Source organism: Gossypium hirsutum, chromosome A12 (assembly GCF_007990345.1).
Source record: "Gossypium hirsutum isolate 1008001.06 chromosome A12, Gossypium_hirsutum_v2.1, whole genome shotgun sequence".
Classification (NCBI taxonomy): Eukaryota; Viridiplantae; Streptophyta; class Magnoliopsida; order Malvales; family Malvaceae; genus Gossypium; species Gossypium hirsutum.
In genome coordinates this window covers 99,256,803-99,283,702 of record NC_053435.1, presented here as the reverse complement: position 1 = coordinate 99,283,702, position 26,900 = coordinate 99,256,803, and the positions used below count along the sequence as shown (strand labels likewise).

At 34.5% G+C, this 26,900-nt stretch overlaps 4 protein-coding genes across 4 annotated transcripts; 1 reads left to right on the top strand and 3 right to left on the bottom strand.

Annotated features, from left to right (window-relative positions):
* Positions 1-539: 539 nt before the first annotated feature.
* On the bottom strand, positions 540-1,757 carry LOC107951194 (protein MIZU-KUSSEI 1). Its single transcript, XM_016886139.2, has one exon. It carries the CDS (start codon positions 1,603-1,605, stop codon positions 832-834), a length of 774 nt encoding a protein of 257 aa, XP_016741628.1. The 5' UTR covers positions 1,606-1,757; the 3' UTR covers positions 540-831.
* A 2,112-nt stretch (positions 1,758-3,869) lies between these two features.
* Positions 3,870-4,895, bottom strand: LOC107952538 (probable calcium-binding protein CML15). Its single transcript, XM_016887773.2, has one exon. The coding sequence runs from the start codon at positions 4,759-4,761 to the stop codon at positions 4,279-4,281; it is 483 nt and encodes a 160-aa protein (XP_016743262.1). The 5' UTR covers positions 4,762-4,895; the 3' UTR covers positions 3,870-4,278.
* A 10,994-nt stretch (positions 4,896-15,889) lies between these two features.
* Positions 15,890-17,289, bottom strand: LOC107951195 (protein STRICTOSIDINE SYNTHASE-LIKE 12). Its single transcript, XM_016886140.2, has 3 exons — positions 16,982-17,289; positions 16,605-16,874; positions 15,890-16,460 (listed from the first exon to the last, which is right to left on the bottom strand). Exons 1-3 carry the CDS (start codon positions 17,233-17,235, stop codon positions 15,986-15,988), a joined length of 999 nt encoding a protein of 332 aa, XP_016741629.1. The 5' UTR covers positions 17,236-17,289; the 3' UTR covers positions 15,890-15,985.
* A 6,706-nt stretch (positions 17,290-23,995) lies between these two features.
* Positions 23,996-26,881, top strand: LOC107951197 (H/ACA ribonucleoprotein complex subunit 2-like protein). The gene is made up of 4 exons (XM_016886144.2): positions 23,996-24,471; positions 24,813-24,882; positions 25,890-25,995; positions 26,453-26,881. The coding sequence occupies exons 1-4, from the start codon at positions 24,333-24,335 to the stop codon at positions 26,612-26,614; spliced, it is 477 nt and encodes a 158-aa protein (XP_016741633.1). The 5' UTR covers positions 23,996-24,332; the 3' UTR covers positions 26,615-26,881.
* The last annotated feature ends 19 nt before the right edge of the window (positions 26,882-26,900 follow it).

Here is a 26,900-nt window from a genome sequence, read left to right as displayed (position 1 = left end):
TTTTATAATTTAAATTAAGTATTTAAAATTTCAAAATTTTTATTTTTCTGGCATTTATTTTTTCTCATCTATATCAAATAACATGTAAGTAAATTGTTTGAAGAAAAAAAAGACTAATATTCTAAAAAAGCCGTTAAACTATTATATGTGGTTTAAACAAGCTCGTATATTATTTTTATAGTTGAATAAGTCCTTAACTTATACTTTTACCCACAAAAGCTTTTAATTTTAATATTAAAATAAAAATAACTTTAGCTAAAAAAGCCCTTAAATTCAAAATATTTTTATTTTAATATTAAAATTAATCACTTTTTATAGGTAAAAATCATATGAAAGGAACTTAATTAACTATTTCAGGATTTGTTTAAATAAGTGTAATATATAGTTTAAGGTTTTTTTAGTATATTAACCAAAAAAAATTAGAGAAGGCGATTGGGTCCGACCATGTTCGCCCTCAAGGATATACAATGTTGAAAGAAAATGGTTTGATGAGTAGGCCGATTTTAAGTTTTAACATTGAAATTAAAAAAAGAAAAGGATAAAGCAAAGATAATGATTGATTGCACTAAGCTCAATCTTCAATGTCTTACTTTGGTAAAGCATTGAAGAAGAAAACTATACATAAATATTTATAATGTATTACCCCTCCATCTAAACTAAAAAGAATACAAAGAAACTAGAGACCTCCATTTCCATGGCCGTAGAGTACAGTAAAAAAGAAAGATAAAATATCAATCTGGTATACCCCATCTTAAAGCTCCAAAAAAAAAAAAGGAAAAATACATTGAAAATGAAGTTGGTTTAATTCAGAGCTTCCATTGGCGACGACTTTCACACTCTAAGCAAATAGATGCTAAGTTCAGGAGCTCCATTGCTGTCAGGATTCATCATATAGAAAGCTTCAGAATCTCTTGACCCAATAATCCTCTCGAACTTAGCCCTCATATACATTAGCTCACCATCGCCAGCTTCTGGTTCAGTCAGTGGTAAAACCCCAGCTCCCATGGAGATTGGTTCAACAGCTTTAAGGATCTTCCATTCTTTAGGCCCACAGTCCCTCCTTGTTGCAAACCCACATTTCTTTCCATTGCAGTAAGTTCTCCACACTGGCTCTTCCAGTAATCTCGCAGCCTTTTTCTCTTCATTGTCTTCTTTATCACACTCCAAAGCAATGCGTACCAACCCAGACGCCATTTCTCGAACCAGGACACTAATGGGTGTGGCGAGTTCAACGAGGAAAGCTGGTGGGGAATTGGGTTCTTTCTGAAAAGCAAAGTGAACATGGCCACGCCTGGAACCAAAAAGGGTGCCGACAACTCGAGGTCCAAGAAGACCTCCAAAGGGCGGGTTGGAACGGTTCTTCCCAAAAGCAGTTAGAACAGCTCGAAGCCTTGCGATTGCAACTGCTTGAAGCTTCTTCCTGGGGGTTGGAACACCCACATGGGTTTTAACTTTGATGTTTTCATGCTTCTTGTCTTGTTGATCACTGGGGTTTGAAGTTGGCTGCTTGAAAGTTGAAGGTTGTTCGACATCGTCCTCTTCGGTTCCAACTTTTTTGGTCCAGTGGAAGTGTATTTTGGAGTTGTCTTGAGAGGCTTTCGCCATGAATGGATAGTTGTGGAAGGGAGAAAGAAAATAAATGGGAAGGCCGGCAAGTCTGAGGTTGCTCTCGTTAAAAATGGAGTGAAAAAGAAGAGAGAGTGATATAGAGATTCTTTATCTTTTACTGACCATATATGCGGGGACTCCCCCCATTACCTTAGTGCAAGAGAATCCTGAGTCCTGACAAAACAAACATAGACTGCCCCACCAGCAAAAGAGATGATAAATTTTAATATCAAATATATTTAGTTTGATGAGTTCAATATAATACAAATCTATTGGTTGGTATGGAAAACTAGAAAAGAAGAGAAATTGTTCAAAACAAAAAATAAAGAAGAGGGGACAATCTGTGCGTTACTTCACTTTCTTTGTGGGGTAAGAGAGAGAAGATTTTGCTTGACTCATCGACTCTTTTTTGACTTGAATCCTAAAGCAGCGAAGGGTATGTATGTGCCATCCGCATCCGCATTGGCAGCCCAAGCCACACTACACCCATCCTTTTACTTTTATTCTATTTATGTCCACTTTACCTATCTCTTTTCTTCAATTTCTGACTCTATCATGTTACATTATTATCTCACACTCCCATCCCATTCCCATTCCCATTCCCATTCCCATATGCCATTAAATATTATATAATTATTATATATATAGTAGGTTTGAAACAAATGCAGATTAGGGAATGTAGCAGGCTGCTGCAAATATTACCTGAATCACTACAGCTTCATACTCCCCTTCAAAAAAAAAAAAAAAATCCCTGCCTGGCTTCTATTCGGACTTGCACTAATCAGTTATGATTCCAGACATTTCATGTCAGATGCTCTGCCTGCCCCGCCTTACGTTATTCTTTTTTATTATTATTTTATTGGTTTTGAGTTCTTTCTGGTAATATGTTTCTTTAGTAATATTTATTATTTTTGTCATTACGATAAATCAAACACGAATCACAATGAAATGATTCAATTTTCATGATTTTAATTCTTTTTTTTTTTTATAAATGTAGGTTAATGGAGGAGTGTGTAGAGAGAATGAAGTGCTCAAAATCCACCAAGAATTGGAAGAGCATCCATTGAAGAGACCAAGAAATCAACAGTTGCAAACCCTGTTCAACTTCAATCCAACAATTACCCAAATAACATAAGCCTGGACACAAATACAAAAGATTAAATTTTTATAGTTAAAAGAGAAAACTAAACATCTCTTCTCTTTCTTTCTTTCTTTTTGTATGAATTGAATAAATTACAAAGCTCACATTCTAATTTATTTGTAGGCTTCAAAGAGTTAAAAGAAAAAAGAAAAACTAAATAATTGAATAAAAAGTCCAAGTCAAATTCCCCCTTTGAGAAAAAGAAATCATCGTCGAGTTAAATTCATCTTCCCAATAGAATGGGGAGAAATCAGCTATTTTGTTTGACCTGCTTGGATATCTTGTTCTTGTTGTCTTATGGGTAGCAACTATGCTTGATCTTGGGGCTTGTGGAAGTTGTGTTAAGTCCAAGCATGTCGAGGGCATTGGACATAGACAACAGAAAAAAAGGTGACTTATTGATTGCATTGTGGGCAAGCTCAGGTTGGGACAAAGCAAATGCCCATTGTTTAGGTCAAGAAAGACAGCAACTCTTTATTTCTGAATGAATTACGAATATCACCTAAAAGCCTATTTAATATTTTTAAAAAAACTAATAAAGTAAATAATTTGAGTATTTATCTAATAAATAAATTATTCAAAGAAAAATAATGATAGCTTCACTTTAATAAAAAAAATAGTGATCAAATTTATCTAGATGACGATAAACTAATATATTAAATAAAAAATTTACTTATATTTTTTTTATATGTATATTAAAAACTCGAGAAATGATTGGATGAAACTGTCATTTTATGTTATCCTTATCCTTTTTCGATAAACTAATTTTTAGTATTTTTAATTGAATTTGAATTTTGTAAGAAGATAAAAACTAAAAATTAGGACGAAAAATATAATTTATCATCTTCCTATTGAAAAGGGATGAAAATGATGTGGAATCACAATTCCATACAATTCCATACAATTCCTTCTCCTAAAATCTCTTCAATTGTCCGAGGATTAAAAAGAAAATAGATTCATTAGCCAAAATAGTTGGCTTTGAATAATTACTTTTTTTTTCACTTTTGATCCAACAAAAGAACCAATTTGAATATATTTAAAGATGACTTAAACTAAAATGGAATTTGATTTATAGTGGGTTTGGATAGATGATGTGTTTATCGATAGTTAATATAAAAATAATAGTGATAGTGAGATTAAATATTGTAATGTGTAACAAAAAATAAGCTAAGCACACCATACCCCCACCCCCTTCCAAATCCACCCTTATTTTCTTGATTTTTGTCAACCTGAAAGCATGGAAGCAAAAGGGTGTGAAAAACATGGATATTTCATTCCTTGATCTAATATTTACAACTATCAATATGTATATAGTCATCTTCATCAAACTCAGCCAGACAAGAAAAGATGACATAGACCTTGACGGAATGGAGATAAGGGGTAACAAGAAGTGGTTTCATGTGGCCCTTCAAACGAAGCAATTTGCCTGGAACATTGTTCTTGGAAATATTATCAAACATTTAACCGAGGGATCAGGTTCCTACAACAATCCCCAGAAGAAAAAAGAGTAGAAAAGCTCAAATCTAGGGTCATGATGACAGACTAATACCTAGAAATTCCAGGGCTGATTTTCCCATTATAGAAGAAAATTCAGTGAAGCTAATGACACCATCCCCATCGGAATCAGCCTCTTTAATAATCTCAGTTAGCTCTGAATAGGTCAATGGATATCCCATTTTGGCCATGCAACCAGCGAGCTCCGCTGCGGTGATGTATCCATTGCCGTCACGATCAAACAATTGAAACACCTCCGTTAATCGCTCTTGGTTATTCAATATTTCTCCAGGAAGTTCAGGCAATATACTGGCTAGTTCATCAAATTCAACCGAACCATTGCCGTTGGCATCCATGTTGGCTAACAAAACATGGATTTGATCACCTGATGGCTTGATCCCAATCGATCTTAGCAGTGCCGCAAGCTCTAGAATCGTTAGGCTGCCATCGGAATCCATGTCGAACCTTGCGAAAATTTCCTTTAATTGACTTAGGTCATCTTCTCCTAATGGCTCCATTTTCAGCAAAACCCAAATATACTAACCAAAACCAATAAATTATTTGTTAATGTTGGTGGCGGCTTCGGATCGCAATGAAATGAGCAATTAAGGAGAAAACCATCAAGGAAATCAATGTCTTCGGTTTGTTATGAGTTTGAGGTTCACATCTATGTTTGGAGTGGCATTAAAAATAGAAAGGTTTTTTTTTGGGGTTCCATTATAAATATCAATTATTCCATTACTACTATTATTAAAAATTAATAAATATAAAAATATAAAAAAACAGTTTCATTAATTTTTTTTAGTTCGGTCCATTAATCTCTATTGATTTACGGATTAATAATGTCTTTCTCCAAATTAATAACCTGACCAACTCTCAATCCAATTTGATTGAAACTTGCAGTTTCATCCGTCGTCCCTCCTATATTTTTAAGCCTTCACTTCCACTTTAAAACATAGACTTAAAGGGGAAAAGAAAAAACTGAAACACTTAAAAGAAGAAAATGAAAGACGAGATATTGGAGGTGGACCACGAAGAATTATAGATTGAAGAAGTCGAAAGTCTTGTCCAAATTGTCCGACCATGATGGAGTGACGCCATATTATCTGCACTCCTTGCCATTTACTTTATTATGATAGTGGTTGATGATCACACGTGACACAGATAGATATGGTGTTTGGGAAGGCAATGCCATATTATTCAACCTCCCATTATTATTTTAACCTGAAGGTGTTTTTACTTATATGCAATTATACATCTTCGTAAATTGTGGTTCTGAAGGGTATTCATTCATGGAAGTTCTTACGTCATTGATTAGTAATATCAGAGAGATTAGGAAGATTTGATATTTAATTTACGGAAGTGTTAACTGGTGAGGTGAATAAAGAGAAGAAGGTTTGGTGAAGAAGGAAGGAACAAAGGTTGGAAGGATGTCTTAATTTTCTTTGGAGAGGAGATTTGGTAGGTTGAAGCAAGTCTATGAGCTATTTGCATTACTTTTTGTGGATGATAAATTTGGCTATATGTCTTAAAATTGTTGACGTGGAAGTCTGATTTTGATACATTTGATAGTGACAATGATATGATATTCTATGATGGGGCATGTTAGAGTGACTAACAATTAATTATATTGAGTTTCATGTGGTCCTCATATAGCTTTAGCGTTAATAGAGATGCATAGTTCGTTAGAATGAGGTTCATAAGCTAACCATAAGTGAGAAGGCGCATAGTTCATCAGGTTGAGATTTGTAGACTAACCATTAGTAAGTTGTAAGGTCCTGGCCCCCAAGACAAGTGTGGGTCATAAAGTGACCTTTGCGAGCCTGGTGAGGAATTCGTAACATGGGTATCTGTGATGTAAGTGTCTTGAAGTTTATAATGAAGTGTTGTACATTGTAAACATGCTCTCAAATTAAGTGTGAATATATATATATTTTAAATTTGTAATTTGAATTTTGAATAATTGAAACTTTTAAACTGGCTAAATTTATAGCGTGAGGAATAATTTTTATATGCATGTTCATTTGAGTTTAATGATGAAGTTTGCAATATATGAAATGTGTTACGACGTGTTGGTGTTGGTTAGATTCCCAATGAAATCGTTATTGTCTTTAATATTTAGATAAACATGTTGTGTATTAATTGGAGGAACTTTTTTGTGTATAAGTAGTGATGTGTACGGGTGCACGTGATAATTTACCTAGGATGATTCATAACAATCGAAGAGTTTCATCTTGTTTATAAATAGGAATAAAAATTTTAGCCACATAACCATCTGCTTGCTAAATCTTTGGATTTTTGCAATTTCTTTCTCGTTTGTGTTCCAGGTGCAATTTAGTTTGTTAGGTTTCAATTCCTTTAATTTTCTTATATTGTTCTTTGGTTTTTTTTATTGTTAGCAAAACACGGTCTCTGATAAATCGTAATATATACATATTTTTACTCCATGCTTGGCATATTTATGAATGATTTTTCCTTGGTTTTAGTGAATTTGATACTCCTAATCCTTTAATTTCATGTTTTATACTCAGGATGATACGAGTAACTCAGCCCAATTCAAAGGCCATAATAGAGATGAGTTTAGTTTTCCTCAAGGCCCAATTACGAGATCCAAATCCAAACAAATAAAGTCAAAACTCAACTTAGTGGTTCAAGACTTTATCACAAAAAAAATTCAAGAAGAAGAGTTGAAGTTTCAAGACAATAAATTCTGGAGTAATGATGAATTAGAAGAGACTAATTATGTTTGTGGGCCTAAACTCTCAATCTATGACGACAAGCCCATGTGGAAAATGCTAACAAGCTTAAGCATTTCACTTCAAGAACCCCAATTGATCTTACAAGCTTAGACATTTCATATTGGGTTTAAGTTTTAGGCTTAATTTTTATTATATATAAGCACAATATTTTGTTTATTAGCTCTTATTATTTTATTATTATTTTATTCCAAATTTTTGATAATTATTAAGTATTTTAAGTTATTTAGGAATTTTATATTAACAAGAAAGTTTAGTTTAAAACTACTTCTTGTTTAGATTAAATTAGAGTTCTAGTATACCTAGGAATTTTATTTAGATTTATTTATCTAGCCTATATATAGGCCTTTGCATTGTACACAGGGAGACAATTGATTATTATTCTATTTCTCTTTTGAGTTAATAAATTCTCTTTGAGTTTTTTCTTTTCAAGAATTTCTCTTGAGTTTCTTTTAGAAAAGTTTTAACAATCTTTTTAGATTGTGGGGATCATCTTCAAACTTTTTCTTGCCAAGGTTTTTATCTTGGAGGGGACATTATAGCCGCTTGAAGGGGGTTGTGGATTCTTCGTGTTTCCAAGGCTTCTTAGGACTTCTACACGCCACGTTCTATCTTTCCATTTATCTTCTTTATTCACTTCCTGAATCCTTGATTTATTATTTGTTTTAATTATTTTATCTAACTTGGATTTAATTTCGTTTCAGGTTGTGTCAAGAAAAATCCAAGTTTCTTTCCGAACGTCTAGAGCCCTAAGTCAAATCCGCGACTTTGACAAACTTTACGATCCGCTTTCGTGTTCATCCTTCTCAACCTTTATCATTTGGTATCAGATTTGGGCGTTTTAGGTGTTCTTTTTTAAATTGATTTCTCGAAAACAGCTTCAAAACAAATTTTACCCCTACAGTTTTCAAAAAAAATATTTTTGAGTGGGTAAACGATTTTCAAATGATCTAAAATTTTGCATACTATTTCTTGGAACTATTTTAAAGTATAAAAAAATATTTCCCACAAAAAAAGTGATAAAAAAGTACAAAAAATAAAATACGAAAAAATAAATAAATAAAAATTTTGTGGGTTGAATTTTGTGCCGAAACTTTCCAGATCAAATCTATATTATTTGAGGAGGCTTCAGTTTAAATTTTGTGATTTTTGGAAATCGGGAACACCTTGAACGAAGTTTGTCAAGTTGCTTCGCAGTTTTTCGGGTTTTCGGGTTTCAACAATTTTCATTGACTCTTAGCTTTAAGTATTCATTTGTTTTCCTTTTTATTTGTTCCTTACGCATTCTAACACTTTCTTATTTCTTGTGTTAGTAGGTTAAAGCACGTTGCATATTCCTTCATCCGTGCAACAAAATTCTTTGATGTCTAAGCAAATTTTGGACTCATAGTGCTATTAGGTTTGCTTTGATAGTTTGATTCTAAAACATCTTGATTGATTGATATAGACACTTTTAAAAGACTCACAAGATTAATTCTTACCTCTTTGAGAATTTTTTTTTTGAGTGCATATAGGTGAGGTTTGCTTAATTTTTTCTTTTGAAGTGTTGTGCTTTTCCAGGCTTTCACTATGACTTGTGACACTCGTGCCCGTAAAAACCATGATGAGATACCATCTGATGACAAAGAACAAGATGTTACATTGGAGAATATTGTGGGGATGGTAAAATTGCAACATCAACAATTGAACGAGGTATGTGATACATTTGAGGCCAATTTGACTACGTGTCGAACAGAACTACAAGAGAACATTAATCAGCTTTCCAATCATATTCAATTGCTCACTCAAGTTGTTGCTCGTTTGGAGACTTCTTCGAATCGACGATCTCGTGCTCGTGATAGTGATCATGATAGGGATAATGAACAACTTCGTATTCGTTCTAATCCTGGTAGACACGAATATCGTCACATTGATGAAACTTTGGGTATTTCTAATCAAGGCCATCATTCTGTCGCTAAACCAAAGTTCAACATTCCACCATTCCAGGAAAGTATGATCCAGATGCATATTGCGATTGGGAGGATAAAATGGAGATCATGTTCTGTTGTTATAAGTGTCCGGAGGAGGAGAAAGTTCCATTAGCTATATTGGCATTTTCTGATTATGCATTGAGTTGGTGGACTCAACTTGTGTTGAACCACCAAAGGAATCGTGAACGAGATGTTGATTCATAGGAACAGTTGACACAAATCATGCGAAAATGTTTTATCCCACCTCATTATTATAAGGATATTTAACGAAGACTTCAACGCCTTGTTCAAGGTAATCGATCTGTTGATGAGTACTTTAAAGAGATGGAGATGCTTATGCATAGAGCAAATATCCAAGAAGATGAGGAGACTACCATGGTGCGGTTTGTAGATGGTTTGAATGTTTCGATAGCCAATGTTCTTGATCTTCAAACCTATATTGGTCTTGAAGATACGGTACGTAAGGCAATTGAGATTGAGCGACAGTTTCAACAACGTCAATCTCGTTCATTTAGTACTTCACAATATTATAGAGGTACGAGTTCTAATTCTACTTTCAAGAATTCGAAATTTCCTTTTGCTACTAATAAGTTGCTGCCAAAACACGATGATACTAAATTTTTTGAGGGGAAAAGTGGGGCTCCTACAAAACCTTCTTCTTCATCTTCTAAGTAGTTCACTTCTACTACTTCACCAAAAAAACAACGAGCTCGTGAAATTGAATGTTTTAAGTGCAAAGGGCGTGGGCACTATAGCCGTGATTGTGCCAACACAAGACTTTTGTTGATCAAAGAAGATGGTGATTATACTTCTGATTCTGATAAAACAGACCTAGATATGCCCGAATTAATTGATGATGTCAACGATTGCGGTAAATTTTATGGTGAAGAAGAGTTGGTGGAACCACTAACTCATCCCCGATGTTTAGTTGTGAGGCGCACACCCAACATCCAATTGAAGGATGATCATGATCTTCAACGGAGTAATATAGTCCATTCGAGGTGTTTGATTAAAGGTACACTTTGCTCATTTATCATTGATAGTGGAAGTTGTGCTAACGTTGTGAGCAGCTACCTTGTGGATTCTCTTGCTTTGCCATGTAGCAAACACCCTACACCATACCATCTTCAATGGCTTAACGAAAGTTCAGAGGTCCGTGTGGTAAAACAGTGCTTGATCACTTTTAAACTTGGGACTTACATTGATGATGTTTGGTGTGATGTCGTTCCCATGCATGCCGCCCACTTGTTACTTGGTAGACCATGGCAGTACGATCGTGATGTTATTCATCATGGTAAATTAAATCGATATTCTTTTATTTTCAGTGGGAAAAAGTACACTTTCACCCCTTTGAATCCGAAAGATATTCACAATGATCAAATCGACATGATGAAGTTTTGTAAGGAGGTTATGGGAAGTAAGACACAAAATTCAAAAAAGGCTGAGAGAAAAGAGGTCTCTAGTGAAAAAAGCCAAATTAATAATGACCCAATGGTGAGTGCATCCTCTTGTGAGAAAAAAAGAGTGGTTCATAATTTTTATGTGAGTGGAAAAGATGTGCGACGAGCCTTACTCACTAAATAACCTTGCATCATTATTTGATTTAGGCAAAACTGTTTATCTTTGACTAACCTTCATAACTCTTTGCCTAGTGTTTTTATGTCTCTTTTGCAGGAATATGAAGATATTTTTGAAGAAGCACCTAAAGGATTGCCACCTTTGAGGGGTATTGAGCATCAAATTGACTTAATACCTAGGTCAACAATTCCAAATCGACCAGCTTATAGAAGCAATCCCGATGAGACGAAGGAGTTACAAAAGCAAGTAGATGAACTTTTGGCGAAGGGTCACATTCGTAAAAGTTTAAGTCCTTGTGCAGTGTCGGTAATTCTGATGCCAAAGAAAGATGGTACGTATAGAATGTGCGTCGATTGTCGACCAATTAACCAAATTACTATTAAGTATAGACATCCTATTCCAAGGCTTGATGATATGTTTGATGAACTTTATGGTGCTTGTATCTTTACAAAAATTGATTTAAAAAGTGGCTACCATCAAATTCGAATGAAAGAGGGGGATGAATGGAAAACAGCATTTAAAACTAAGTTTGGTTTATATGAATGGTTAGTCATGCCTTTCGGTTTGACTAATGCACCTAGTACTTTCATGCACTTGATGAACCATGTTTTGAGACCTTATTTGGGTAAATTTGTGGTAGTATATTTTGATGATATTCTGATTTACTCAACTTCTTTAGATGACCATGTTTTTCATGTTAAATTAGTTTTGGATATTCTGCGAACTGAAAAATTATTTGCCAACCTTGATAAATGCACTTTTTGTTGTGATAAACTAATCTTTTTATGTTTTATAGTAAGTGCTCAAGGTATTCATGTCGATGAGGACAAAGTAAAGGCAATTAGAGAATGGCCCACTCCTAAATCAATTACCGAGGTGAGATCTTTCCATGGTTTAGCAAGTTTTTATAGACGTTTTGTGAAGGATTTCTCCACTATTGCTGCTCCATTAACTGAGATTATTAAAAAATCTGTGGGTTTTAAATGGGAAGAAGTTCAGGAAAAGGCTTTTCAAACTTTAAAGGATAAGTTATGTTCTGCTCCGGTTCTTAAATTACCTGATTTTTCTAATACTTTTGAACTTGAATGTGATGCTTCAGGTATTGGAATTGGTGCCGTGTTGATGCAAGAAAAAAGGCCAATTGCATATTTTAGTGAAAAACTGACAGGGGCACAATTAAACTACTCAACTTATGATAAGGAGTTGTTGGCATTAGTCCGAGCTCTACAAGTTTGGCAACATTACTTGTTGCCAAATGAGTTCGTTATCCATACAGATCATGAATCCCTAAAATGGTTAAAGGGACAATGTAAGTTAAGTAAGAGACACGCTCGATGGGTGGAATTCATAGAGACATTTCCATATACAATTAAGTATAAAACAAGTAGAGAAAATGTAGTTGCTGATGCCTTATCTCGTAGATATTCTTTGATAACTACATTAAATGCTAAAGTCTTAGGGTTTGAACATATAAAAGATTTATACTTAAATGATATTGATTTTGCAAATGTTTTTTCTAATTGTGGGAATGGTGCCTTTAACAAGTTTTATCTTGTAGATGGGTTTCTTTTTCGCCTAAACAGGTTATGTGTTCCACAATGTTCAATGAGAGAGTTATTAGTTCGTGAAGCACATAGTGGAGGCCTCATGGGACACTTCGGTGTCGCCAAAACACTAGATATTCTACATGAACATTTTTATTGGCCGCACATGAAAAAGGACGTTGAAAAGGTCTGTTCTAATTGTATTACTTGTAAACAAGCAAAATCTAAGGTAATGCCTCATGGACTTTATACTCCTTTACCGATCCCTTCTTCGCCATGGGTAGACTTATCTATGGATTTCATTCTTGGTTTACCACGAACAAAAAAGGGTCGAGATAGTATCTTTGTTGTTGTTGATAGGTTTTCAAAGATAGCTCACTTTATTCCTTGTCACAAAACGGTCGATGCTACACATGTGGCTGACTTGTTCTTTCGAGAGGTGGTGCGCCTACATGGGATACCTCGCACCATTGTATCGGACAGAGACGTAAAGTTCCTAAGCCACTTTTGGAAAGTATTGTGGGGTAAGCTTGGTACTAAATTATTATATTCTACTACATGTCACCCCCAAACAGATGGACAAACTGAGGTAGTCAATCGAGTCTTAGGTGCTTTACTACGAACTGTTGTGGGTAAGAACCTTAAAACTTGGGAAGAATATTTGCCATTTGTTGAGTTTGCATATAACCGATCTATTCACTCTACAACTGCATATTCCCCATTTGAACTTGTTTATGGTTTTAATCCACTAACTATACTTGATCTTGCACCATTGCCTATAGAAAACATTTCTAGTTTAGACGGTGAGAAGAAAGCTGAATTGGTGAAATCCATGCATGCGAAAGCAAGACAACGAATCGCCAAAACAAATGAAACAACTGTCAACAAAGCTAACAAGGGGCACAAGCAAATTATCTTTGAGCCCGGTGACTGGGTTTGGGTCCACATGAGAAAAGAGAGATTTCCAACTAAACGCAAAACAAAATTGGACCCACGTGGCGATGGACCTTTTCAAGTACTCAAGCGCATTAATGACAATGCATATCAAATCGACCTTCCCGGTGAGTATAATGTTAATGCCACTTTTAATGTCGCTGACCTTTCTCCTTTTGATATTGCAGATTCGAGGGTGAATCCTTTTGTGGAAGAGGGGAATGATACGAGTAACTCAGCCCAATTCAAAGGCCATAATAGAGATGAGTTTAGTTTTCCTCAAGGCCCAATTACGAGATCCAAATCCAAACAAATAAAGTCAAAACTCAACTTAGTGGTTCAAGACTTTATCACAAAAAAAATTCAAGAAGAAGAGTTGAAGTTTTAAGACAATAAATTCTGGAGTAATGATGAATTAGAAGAGACTAATTATGTTTGTGGGCCTAAACTCTCAATCTATGACGACAAGCCCATGTGGAAAATGCTAACAAGCTTAAGCATTTCACTTCAAGAACCCCAATTGATCTTACAAGCTTAGACATTTCATATTGGGTTTAAGTTTTAGGCTTAATTTTTATTATATATAAGCACAATATTTTGTTTATTAGCTCTTATTATTTTATTATTATTTTATTCTGAATTTTTGATAATTATTAAGTATTTTAAGTTATTTAGGAATTTTATGTTAACAAGAAAGTTTAGTTTAAAACTACTTCTTGTTTAGATTAAATTAGAGTTCTAGTATACCTAGGAGTTTTATTTAGATTTATTTATCTAGCCTATATATAGGCCTTTGCATTGTACACAGGGAGACAATTGATTATTATTCTATTTCTCTTTTGAGTTAATAAATTCTCTTTGAGTTTTTTCTTTTCAAGAATTTCTCTTGAGTTTCTTTTAGAAAAGTTTTAACAATCTTTTTAGATTGTGGAGATCATCTTCAAACTTTTTCTTGCCAAGGTTTTTATCTTGGAGGGGAAATTAGAGCCGCTTGAAGGGGGTTGTGGATTCTTCGTGTTTCCAAGGCTTCTTAGGACTTCTACATGCCACGTTCTATCTTTCCATTTATCTTCTTTATTCCCTTCCTGAATCCTTGATTTATTATTTGTTTTAATTATTTTATCTAACTTGGATTTAATTTCGTTTCAGGTTGTGTCAAGAAAAATCCAAGTTTCTTTCCGAACGTCTAGAGCCCCAAGTCAAATCCGCGACTTTGACAAACTTTACGATCCGCTTTCGCGTTCATCCTTCTCAACCTTTATCACAGGAAAGTTTAGGATAGCGAAAGGAGTAAGAAACGGGCTAAAAACGGACAAATTAGGCCTAATTCAGTGTTTCACACGGCCTAGGCACTTCCACACGGGTAATCCATACGCCCGTGTGTCATGGCCGTGTCGACATTAAACCAAGTCAGAATTGCACATGGCCTGAGCACCTTCACATGGACATGGCACACGGCCGTGTCCCTATCAAGCCCAAGTCTAATTCTACTCGGAAAAGGCTAATTTTGAGGATTTAGAGGCATTCCAAAGTCTATATAAACACCCGAGAAGAGGATTAGAGGGACACACAGAGTAGAAGGCAGAAAATACTCGAAGAATAGCCATTGGAATCAGCTCAGAAGCAAGATCTCCTTCAAGACTGAAGATCTCTATTCAATTTCCTTAGAAGTTCTTTGGGTTTCTTTATGTTTTGTTGTTTTCCCAATTTTGAGATGTTTTCCTCTATAATTATGAACTAAATTCTCTAAATACCTAAGGAAGTTGAAACCTAAGACGGATCTTGTTACGATTTGAATTATATGATAAATACTTGTTCGTATTCTTAATTGTGAGTTTAACCCTTGCTTTAATATTCCAGGACATTAATTCAGGTTTTTGATGTGCTTATTCAGTGGAGGAAAAGTCCCCGTTTAAGAGTAGATCATTCATAATTAAGCAGAGTTGCACGGATTAGAGTCAAATCTAATAAGGGAATCCATAGATCGAGTTAATGCGACAATAGGGGTTTTAATTAGAAAGAGATTTTGATTTATCAACCTAGAGTCAGTTGTTTTTAGTCTCAAGAGAGATATTAACATAAATCAGGGATTTCTACGTATTAAGTCAAGTGAATAAATCGTCTAATTCAAAGGTAGTAAGTGAAGTCTAGGTGGATTCTTCTTTGGGTATTGTCTTCTCCATCGGTTTTTTAAATAGTATTTTTCAACTTTCATCTCTGTCGTGATCTTAGTTAATAAGATAATTATTCTTAGTTAAAACATTTCTTTAATTGTTAGGCTAGATAATAAAAAGATAGTAATTACTAGTACTTTTAATCCTTGTAGATACGATATTTTCGGTCTCACCATAACTATACTACTGTTCAATAGGTGCGCTTACCTTAGTCAAATTTTTAGTTAGTTTAGCGACCATCAGTCTCCAAATTGCTTAATCTTCCTACTAAAAAGGTGAGAAATTTGACTGTTGAATGTTTGTAAAGGAGATGCGGAAATTGTTGGAATGTTTGCTGCCTTCTCTTTTTATTGACAATCTCCATGTCAATCTCCACCCTTGCTTTATTACGCACAGTACATGTCACTGTCATCATGCTCTATTGGTATTTAATCTTCAATGTCACCGAGTTGAAGAGATAATGAGCTTGAACTTTTTTCATTGTGAGTGAAGACCTGAAGAAATAAGTTAAAAGTGATTGAAGGAAGCCATGAAAACGTTTAAATAGATCAAACAATAGTGCATGACAGGATACAAGATTAACATGTAATAATTGGATGGTTAAATTTATTATTATACAAATAAATAAAGTTTTAAAATTTCATTAATTTTTCGTTATTAAATTAATATTTAAAATTACAAAAGAGATTGATTAAATTGATGAAATTAATAGATGGATAATTAAAATAAAATCATTGTATGATTATTCTTATAATTTACCCTCGATGGTAATCGAAAACTACAAACATCAAAACCTAAAAACGCCAACAAAAGGCGCAGATAATGATCCCAAATATAGTTCACCACCGAATTCCTGAACTTCGCTAATTAATTGATTGCCATACCATGCTTCGAAATTCACAGTTCGAAGAACCCTGCCAAACTCATTGATCCTCTGCCCGATCGGCACCAGTGATCGCGTCGGTTGTTTCACCAGCGCCGCCGCCCTCCAAAAGTCTCCAAACGCTGTTCTCTTGATGTTATCTGGCCTTTCCTGCAAATTTATGACGTCATAAGTGTTGGCTCCAGGACCTCGAAGCCAATACCGTATAGTACTATTGTTAATGAAGTTGGAAACTAGGACACAGGCTCCATCTTGGCTAACTGCTACCCCTGCTGGCCCTGAAAGGTTCTTTATTAACACTGTCACTCGGTCCGTGTCAGGGTTGTACATCAACAATCTCCCTGTTGAATCATTAGCGTTCACTGCTTTCGAGATATTTCTGCAACATGTAATTAAGCTTTGTATGTGAATGAAGCATAAGTGGGTCAAAAGATTTAAATAGTTGCTATTAATGCAATGTTACGGTCTCTTTGTCGTTGATCTTCAGACTACTAAGGATTTAGCCTAGGTGATAAGAAAGAACCTTAAGTCATAGTTGGCGCTGGAATCTGCGAAAATAACATTTCCAGATGGTTGGTGGACGTCTAAAGCATCACATAAACGGTAAGGCTCTCCGTCTGCAGCCGCAGAAACTTGGGTCGCTTGCTTTCCGGAAGAACCTAGCACCATGAGCCCAAAATAGGCATCGCAAATATATAACTTATTTAAGGAGTAATGAAATGCTAAACCCAATGGCCTTCCACATATTGGCCCCAAATTTGGATCACTAGTGCCATCACACATCCGTTTAGACCTGTATTAGAGTTTGTGGGTGAAAATTCAAGCAATAATATATACAAGCTATATTCAGTTTTATGATTTTATGTCTTGCAACCAGTAGACTGTTGGTTAAAGAATCACCTATTTGGACCGGTGAATCCAAAGTCTCGAAATCCAACCCTTGGTCCGTTGTATTGTAGAATTCTACCATCAGCCACACCAACATAGAATCGACTGGTTCCGAACTCGAAGGCGATGGATTCTGGACCGGTGACTTTCGGCGGCAATTGAAGTGATCTGAATGATTGAGAAAGCATCAATGGAGGAAAACATGAGACAAAGATGAAAATGGGAACTATGTTTATTAGTTTTGTAAGGCTAATAATGCAAGCCATCTTCAATAAAAGAATAAGCAAAGTAATCTACACTTGTATGGCATATATAAAGCGAGAACTTAGGGTTATCGGATTCTTTAATAGTGAGATAGAACACATACGTCAGACATGGAAATGAGTGAGATGTAACGGAATGATCTTTAAGAACCGAATATAGGAGAAAACATGAAATGGAACACAAATTATTATTATGCTGTATGGCGTGAAATGTGAATTATGAAGAAAAGTAAGGCAGGAAATATGGAACCTCCCAAGCTTTCCAGAGAAAAAGTATGTGAAGAATGAAGTTTTGTTGTCTGTATTCCATTGCCATTAACAGAAAGCATTTATTTCATTGACTTCCATATTTATACTGCAGTGTTCTTAAAAAGTTGTTTTAGATCTACGGATTAATTCTTTTAACTCTATTGTTGTCGATATAAAATGATTTAGATTTAAAATTTTTATTACATTTGGATGGAAATTTTTTAAATTTTTCTAAAGTTAAAATTTTAGTTCATATTCTTCAATTGGGTCATTTTAAGTCTTTATATTTTTTTAATTTTAAAATTTCAGTATCAACAAATGATAATCATTAATACATTAATTGAATTTTTAGTAATTAATTAATATGCAGAAAGAAGAAGTTGTTACAATATTAGAAATGTGATAATATGTTTATTGCATTAGATTTTGGAAATAATAATCTTATGCTCTATTTGTAAATTTGGACTTAAATTTCAATTATTATGTAAATGGTAAGAATGAAATGCATATATTATACTCAAATTTGTTGAGATTCAATCTAATATATATTAGAAGGTACAAAAAAAAAAGATTTATCAAATCTAAAAATATTTTAAGGACCAAATTGATTACTAAATAGGCTTTTTGTAAATCCATGAATTTGAGAAATGATCATGAATGTTACATTTTTAAATTGTTACTACTCAATTTACACTATTTTTGAAATCTTAGTTCTCAAACACTACCTTAATGAATTTAATAGGTATAATTTGGTAAGTACTAAAATTTTAAAATTCAAAAAAATATAGTAATTAAAAATGACCAAATTAAAATAAAAGGACTAAATCCACAACTTTCGTAAAATATAAGGACTGATAGCAGAATTAAAACTTTTTATTTTGTTGTGACTAGACTTGCTCATGAGTCGGGCCACTTGCCCAGACCTGAAGACCCGCCTGACAAATGGGAGGGTTTGGACAAAAAATACGAAGCCTAAAAATTGTGATTGGGTAAAATTTAAAGCCAGTTCTCTATATGGGTCTGGCCTAGGGTAAGACTTTTTTTGTTCGAGCCTCACCTGTCCCGGCTTGAATATTTTATGTTATAAAAATTAATTATATTAATTATATATATTAAATAATAGTTATATATTTATATTAAATCTATAACCCAATAATAATTAAACTTACTACCCAAAACCTAAAAATATTTTACTCAACTAAATAACTCAATTCAAAATATAAAATTTTAAAATTAGATTTAATACAATAAGATATTTGTTATATTTATTTGTGTTTTTTTAATATAATAAAATATTTATTATATTTATGGTAGTGTTTTTTTATATAAATACTTTTTTTAATCTGTTAGAAAACTTTTATATTAGAATTTTTTGTGCATTTAGTGCATTATATTTTTTTAAATCTTATTTAAAATAAAAAACAAAACTACAAAAAGTCAAATATGATTTGGTCGAGCTTGAGTTTATCTTTCTTAAATTGAGTCGGGCTTGGGCAAAAATAAGCTCATTCTTGAGCCCGATCGGGCTTGAGCTTGAAAACTTAGTTTAAACACCTTACATGGGCTCGATCCGGCCTATGAATACCTCTAGCTGTGACATCATGTAAATTGAATAAAAGATTTTGAGTCTTGACTTAAAAACAGAGCGATGATTAAAGTTATTATCAAATACCCGCTTAACTTGTGTTCAAACCATGTTACCCCGTCCTTTGTCCTTAATATTATATAAAAAAAATTGAATAATTTTGAGGAGCTGTCACTTTAGTTGAATTTTGGATTAAAAACTTGAATTACTAAATTCTCTAAAATTCCATTTAAATTTTTATTTTATTTTTACAAAAATAAACAAATTTATTTTCAAAAATTTAAAAACTAGATGAAGATATTTTTTTCCTCTACATTATTAGTTAATTGTTTTTATAAAATCAAATTTTATATTAAAATTACTTAAGATACAACAGCAAAATTCGATTTCTAAATCCTAAGATGCAAATACAAAATCTTTCTTTTTCCAAATAGAAATACTATGCTTTAATCACTTACCTTTTCCTACTAAAATAAATAATTATTGATGGAGTTTTAGCTTAATTGACATTAACAGAAAGACGTGAGTTTGAACGAGTTGATATATGTTTATTCTATAATTTAAAAGTTGATGAGAGATTATGACAATTCTAAGGGTTTTTTACCTAAATATATTAAAAATAAATAAATACCCAAATAGGTTGTCAACTGAATTAAATACCAAAATTGTTTTTTTTAAGTCGCGCCTATCTGACAGGCGCACCCATTATCAATTTTCAGATAGTGGAGTGGTATATCGAAATTATAAATTCTCCCATTTTCAGTTATTAAATAATAGTTAAGTACTTGAAAAGCCTGTTTTTATGGCGATCGAGTATTCAGGCAATTCGGTTGCATACAATATATCCCGACATTGCCAGTACGATTGGGGGAGATCCATGGGATGAACAGGAAGGGGAAGCATGGAAATGATTGCGGAGAAGTGCATGAAGAATATATTACGATGTGGAACAACCGATTGGGGAGGGTACCTCAGATGGATTGTGCTTTGGATTTGCAGCCCACATTAGAGTACATACAGTGGTACTGTGAGATAGGGAAACCAATTTTGTTTGTTGGCGGTCGATGGTAGTCCCCCCGTATATGACACGAATTGGGCAACCCCTTCTAGATCCGCATCATGCACCAGAGTCGAAGCCGGAGCCGAAACTACACTCTGGGATAGTTTTTATCATCTAGATTTTGGGAGTGATTACTATTTCCTAGGCTCCTCAGGCCATGGATATCATTTAGAGTTTGATATCTTTAGCCCACTACCACCTCACTACTCCAGTTACCCCGGCTCGTATCCACCTCAATACTCTGCTACTTCTGACCCATATCCACCGCTGTACTCTACTCCTCTCGGCCCGTATCCACCGCCATACTCCACTCCTCCCGGCTTGTATCCACCGCCGTACTCCACTCCTCCTGGCTTAAGTTCATCGATGACGTTTGAGACATGATTTTTCGTCTATGTTTCACACACCCCCACATACGGATGAAGAGAACGTTGATCTCCACAATTGCCTGCAACGTGAACGTCGAGCTCCACAAAAATATACCTCTAGAACCACACCATCAAACCATCAATTTTAGGGGGTTTTAATATAAATAACTTAGTATTTATGTACTGAATTTTTTGGTATTTTATTAATCAATTTAATTTGTTATTTTTTTTTCAATTTAAATAGTCAACTTTGTATTTATGTAATGACTTTTTTGCCATTTTATTTATCAATTTTATGGGTTTTTTTTTTTCAATTTAAATAAATAAACTTTATACTAACTTTGTTAGTCAAATTAGATTAACTGCAACAAATTGTAGACAAATTTTAAATTCAATCCTCTCAACATGTAATGAACAAAATTTCAATTTCTACCTGATCGCAACGATTGTCCAATATGGTAGTTTCGAAGTGGGCATTTACTCCAATTATGATCGGCTAATCTACGTACTTCACACAACTTCCCTTCGAATTTCTCCCTAATGTCCATTTCGTTATGGATTCTAGATGATTGCAGACGATCTTTCGGGTTCCTACGTAACCCTTTGTCTAGGATAAGCTCGAAGGTCATCGGAGGAACCTCCCAAGTAGATAGGTCAGGAAGCATGGGGAACTCGTTCTCCCATACATGCAATGTGCGTTCGAGGTGTACACTTCATCGATAAATTGTTCTACATTGAGCGAGACTTTAGCACAAGCTGCCACAACATGTGCACAAGGATAATGAAGTGTCTGAAACCTCCTACAATCACACCGTCTATTTCGAAGATCAACTCCATAGGACCTAGGTGCTATACCGGGTCGACGACTGATGGTCTCTGTAACGAGAAATGTTTTATTACGTCATAAATGTACTTCTATAGTTATCGACCTCGCTATCCGATGGTTTGCAACCATTGCATCCCTGACATCTTCGACAAACACATGTCCTGCCTCCATCTGGTTGACTTGTTGCTAACTCATTCTTGGCATCAAGGTAGCCAACTTGTAAAATGTAGCCTAGAAGACAGATGAAATCGGAAGATTTCGTGTATTCAACAACACAGCGTTGATCCCCTCCACCAAATTTGTCGTCATTTGACCGTAACGAAAGACCTTGTCAAAACTTTGAGCCCATTGCCACGGCTCTATGGTACCCAACCATTGTCAAAAAAATGTATTCGTCTGACCTTCTATGTCACTCTCAAGTAGAGTCATCCTTTGCCGGAAAATGTGTGGCTCTGGCTCGTGCGTTGTGTATGTATTAAGAAAATATAAGTTACAGTCTTGCCATAAAACATTAGGTTATATATTGAAAGGATAAGGTTATTCTTTACCCATTCTTACAACTTGTCTCTACCAGTCTGCATTTTTATAATCTAGGTGGAAATTAGTCGCGATGTAGTGGATGCAGCAAATGGATCTCCATGGCACACCGGAAGGCCTAATGGCGGCAATTAATCATTTTCCTTTATCGGAGATGATGCAAATATTATCATTACTAATAACATACATTCGCAGGTTTGTAAGGAAGAATTCCCACGACCCCATGTTCTCCTTATCTATGGTGGCAAACGCAATCGGGAGCACGTTCTTGTTCCCGTCTTGAGGGATGACAAGAAGTAAGATTTGTGTATATTTAACGTATAGTCATGTCCTATCTACTTGCACAAATGGATTTCAGTGTGGAAATGCAGACGCGCATGGATCAAGCGTCCAAAACATCTGTTGGAAAATTCTTTTTCCCGATTGTATTCTCGGCTGTAGTTGGTCATTTGGGCCGTAATAAGGTCGTGTCTACAACTTAATGACAGTCCCCAGCACGTACTCCCTCATAGCAGTTATCCATCTCTGTAACTTATTGTATGATGCATCGAAATCTCCGTACTATTGCTCAATTACTATCTGTTTAGCTATCCATATCTTCCAGTATGATACTCGATACTGGAATCGTGCCTACATTTCGGCAATCAGTATAGAAACTTTAATGGTCAACATATTTTTCACCATTAGCATGATGTACGTACAGATAGTTTTGAAATCAAGTTTTCGATGATCTTCTGTCATACTTGTTGAAGTGCATGTGTGAGACCCAACAAATTTTAGTATCTCTCACATCTGTGACTTCTGGATAAATGCAGCTCGTATTCGCCAATTGTAGCCTCCCGCCGACCTCCAACACTCTCCAATATATAATGTTGATTCAGACACAACGACTTTGTAGTCTACTGATATATTCATGTTATACTGCTTAATGGTAAATACACACTCTTTCTTACTTTCAAATCTCTGGCCCACGAACAACTTCTCAGGATCAGAATATACGGCTATCCGGTGAGCATGTAGTATTTTAGGATACTCCAGAAACTCAGTTGCGTGCGCCGTATCGAGGTCTATCCAAGACATGTGTGCCCTAGGATTATTGTGTATCACAATACGACGAATCTGGTTCCTGACAGAAGATGTGTTAACGTTTTCATCCTCATTCATGCCTTCACTGTCAATATCATTTAGGACCTCATCCACGTAGGGATCACTATCACTATCGACTTCGTGATCAGAAGGATCACTACTATGGTATACATCATCACCAACCACATCAGTCTCTGGTGTAGCATTAAGATCAATGTCGATCTCGTGTATAGTTGATTGGCTATCAACGTACGATATCGGAACCACCATACACGGCTCTTAAGCTCCATCTTCTTCACCTAATGGAGTGGGATCTTCAGTTGCCTCCACATCAGCTAACTCAACAAATAACTAAATCGATGCATTTTTGTTGCTCCGAGTCCCACAATAAAGAGCGACCATTGTCTCCACGCATATATATCTCACAACATTCAAATCTATATTCCACGATTGTTGTCAAAATTTCTCTATCGAAATAAATGCATACGAAAAATTGATTCATCATCTTCAATACTAGATCTGTTAAAAAATATTCAAAATTCTCAAAACAGTTTCGAATAGCAAATAAAGTTACATAAACTTTTTAATGCAAAATTTTTCATTCAGAAGCTAACAAAATTAATACCCTAACAAAATAACTTTTAAATAATAAAATTATTAACAAAACTTTATATTCTATTTAAAAAGAAATAAACTAAAATATCTTATCATTTTTCTTGTTTTCCTTTCCTTTCTTTCTTCTCCTTATCTTCTTACTTCCGTTCTGCTAAATTTTGTGTCTATTACTCATTTGATTTTCGGGGTATATATAGGGGAAAAATTAAGCACCAGTTGCGCCAGTCAGGTAGGTACAATCAGTCGCACCTGTTTGATAGGCGCAACCTATATGCCATTTTTGTATTTATACAAGGATTATATATTAATTCGGGAAAAATAATAATAATATTTTATTAAACGAAAAAAATAATATAAAAAAATGAAGAACATATCATTTTGATATTTAATCTAGCTGACAAACCTATTTAGATATTTAATTTGTTTTTAATATATTTAGGTGAAATCCTCCAATTCTAAGCCTGAAATAAAAAAATAAATTGGGGAATTAAAATAATAAAACTAGGAAAGAGAGATAGTGAAAAAAAGGATTAAGATAATAGATTAAAATATGATATATTTTTAACCAGATAACAATAACTAATAATAATAAAGCTTAAGCTAACAGCCTCTTGCCTAGTGGAGCATAAGAGTAAAAAATAATAACGATAAAGCTTAAGCCCTGGGAACTTGTACACTAATTCGGGCAATCACTTAACAATTCTTCACGTTGCAGTAGTTATATTGTGTACACTCTCGTTGTGTTTTTAGTTAATTTTGCATTGTTAAAGAGAAATGGGGAGCGATAGTGAAGCCGAGAAGTCGCAGCAGCGGAAGGAGAAGGAGAAGAAGAAGATGTTAGCTGTTGCTCCCATTGCAAAGCCACTCGCTGGCAAAAGGCTGTGTAAGAAAACCTTCAAGCTCGTCCGCAAAGGTATCTTTTTTTTTTTTCATCTATTCCCTTTCAACCTTTTTTCTTCTTCAAAATCACTCTTGGGGATTTCTACTTTTGATGGTGCAATAATTTGACAAAAAAAAGTTCGAATTTTAACCTTAATATCCCAATAAGCTTTTAGCATAGAACGTTCTTTCACTTGAAGTAAGAATTTATTAAGAATAAATCGGAAGACATATAATGACTTACTTGTGAAATCGGAATAATTTAGATCTCTTTCTGGTATTTTAGCCATGATAAGGAAAACCCAAAGCTCTAATAATGGAATTTTTTGGTGGCGTGTAAATATTTAACCAATGTATTTCTTTTTATTGCTGTAGCTGCTGAGCACAAATGCTTGAAGAGAGGAGTAAAGGAAGTGGTTAAAAGTATTCGTCGTGGTCATAAAGGGTAAAGTTTTTTTTTTATATATATATAAATATATTATATTTGCTTGCTTCAGATTCTCTGTGAATGCCTTTTCGTTCCACTTTTAAGCATGTTTAATCTGATCTATGCTCCGAGATGTTTATTTGGATAGATATAAGAATAAGTTTCATGGACTGAGAAATATTAGTGTCTTACTTATGTTCAGATATGCCGATATAAGTTTTACGTGGAGGATTCTTATGCCCTAATGTCACCTGGATTTTTCATTGTACTCAAATACTCATGTGGAGCACATTTGTCCAACACATATTTGGACTGAAATATGGGGTATATGATTCTCCAAATATATGATATATGACACTCTCCTCCCTGTTTGGGTAAAATAAGGAACGAGTTACAACATAACTGAGTAGCAATAATCCATTATCTGTTTTAATGCCAGTGTTCAAATTTATAAATTGCTGAGTTTCAGTTGAGAAGAGTGCTGATTTCAACATTTATGCTACACCGAAAGAAGCAGAGTAATCACTAAGAAATGACGATATGGAGAGAGGGGGGAAATCCGTTTACAAGTTTGACTTCATCTAAATACTTTGATCACTTAATTGATCAAAGCTCGTTTGATAAAATTTCTAAACAGGAATTTGATTTAAAACTACACCGTAATCTTCTTTTTTTTATCTGACCATGCCTGTAAACGACGTCCATTACATATTATCATCATTATTCTCCTAGTTATGACTGATGTTTTATAGGAATATTTAAGAAAAGAATATCTGTTTTGGTTGCTGTCTGAAAATTTTCTGTAGCAATTCAGAGTTTAGGACTGCATAGTTGAGAAGGAAATTGCAATACATGAATATATACATGGATGGCACTTGTTTTGCTGCCAATTGATGAATGGAAGGGCATCCTTTTATTTGATTCAATCTAAATTTTGAATTTACTGAAAGTAGTTTAACTTCTAATGTTAATCACATAAATGCTTAATCATGTTCCTTCTATCTTCTGTTTTTTACTGAATGCAGATTATGTGTTATAGCTGGAAACATATCTCCTATTGATGTCATAACTCATGTTCCGATTCTATGTGAAGAGGCAGACATTCCCTATGTTTATGTTCCTTCGAAAGAAGTAAGCTTCTGACCTCCTCTGTTTTGCTGTATGATTCGGTGACTTTGCATCCTTCAATTGTTATCCTGCTTGACTATCAAATCCCATAGAACCTAATTTTTAATTTAGTGATTTTCCAACTTCTGTATTATTTATCGTTGCACTTTTACAATAACATGGTCAAGCCCATCCGAGTTCATTTTATTCCTTTATTTATTAGAGTTGCATTGTTAGGTTTAGCAAACACAATGGTATATCTATTTTCGATTTTTCTAAGTCCACAGAGACTCTTGGTTGTAGTCCACATTGACATCCAATTCAATCTGTACATCCCAGAATTCCGACCCTAAACAACACAGCACAACTAAAGGGCTCATTCCGGATTAATGTCATGCTTAGGTTTGTAGCTTGAGTTAATGAACTAGCGATCAGCTGTCTCACGTGGAGCCTGTTTGATTAGTTTCTTCTGCCATTTCAGGATCTTGCAACTGCAGGAGCTACCAAGAGACCAACGTGCTGCGTTCTGGTGCTAACCAAGCCAACCAAAGGCGAACTAGACCCTTCAGAACAAGAAAAGATAAAGGCCGATTATAGCCAGGTAGTAGCAGATATATCTGAGCTTACATCCTCACTCTTTTAAGAAATTGTGTTGTCATATATATATGTAAGCTTTGATGTTTAGATTCTATCTTCTGCTTCTCTAGGCGATGTGCTTTACTGAGTTGATACTTCATTGTAACTATGTATCTGGCTTAGCTTTCATTTTAACCCACCTCTGTCTTTATTTAGTTAAATTCTCATCCCTTTCTCTCAAATGTGTAATGGTTAAAAAAAAAACACATGAAATGTATCAGAATTACGTTTCCTGCTTGGCCTGTGAATAAATTATTGTTTGTTAAATAGTTCATTAACAGGTTGACTTCTGT

Bases quoted from the DNA above. Each gene is read 5' to 3' on its own strand.
- LOC107951194 (XM_016886139.2), bottom strand. From the start codon at position 1,605: ATGGCGAAAGCCTCTCAAGACAACTCCAAAATACACTTCCACTGGACC.
- LOC107952538 (XM_016887773.2), bottom strand. From the start codon at position 4,761: ATGGAGCCATTAGGAGAAGATGACCTAAGTCAATTAAAGGAAATTTTC.
- LOC107951195 (XM_016886140.2), bottom strand. From the start codon at position 17,235: ATGGCTTGCATTATTAGCCTTACAAAACTAATAAACATAGTTCCCATT. The intron at 16,875-16,981 runs GTGATTCTTTAA...ACTCTAATACAG, and splicing joins GGATTCACCGGTCCAAATAG to GTCTAAACGGATGTGTGATG. The intron at 16,461-16,604 runs GTTCTTTCTTAT...TACATGTTGCAG, and splicing joins AGCGCCAACTATGACTTAAG to AAATATCTCGAAAGCAGTGA.
- LOC107951197 (XM_016886144.2), top strand. From the start codon at position 24,333: ATGGGGAGCGATAGTGAAGCCGAGAAGTCGCAGCAGCGGAAGGAGAAG. The intron at 24,472-24,812 runs GTATCTTTTTTT...TTATTGCTGTAG, and splicing joins CTTCAAGCTCGTCCGCAAAG to CTGCTGAGCACAAATGCTTG. The intron at 24,883-25,889 runs GTAAAGTTTTTT...TACTGAATGCAG, and splicing joins ATTCGTCGTGGTCATAAAGG to ATTATGTGTTATAGCTGGAA.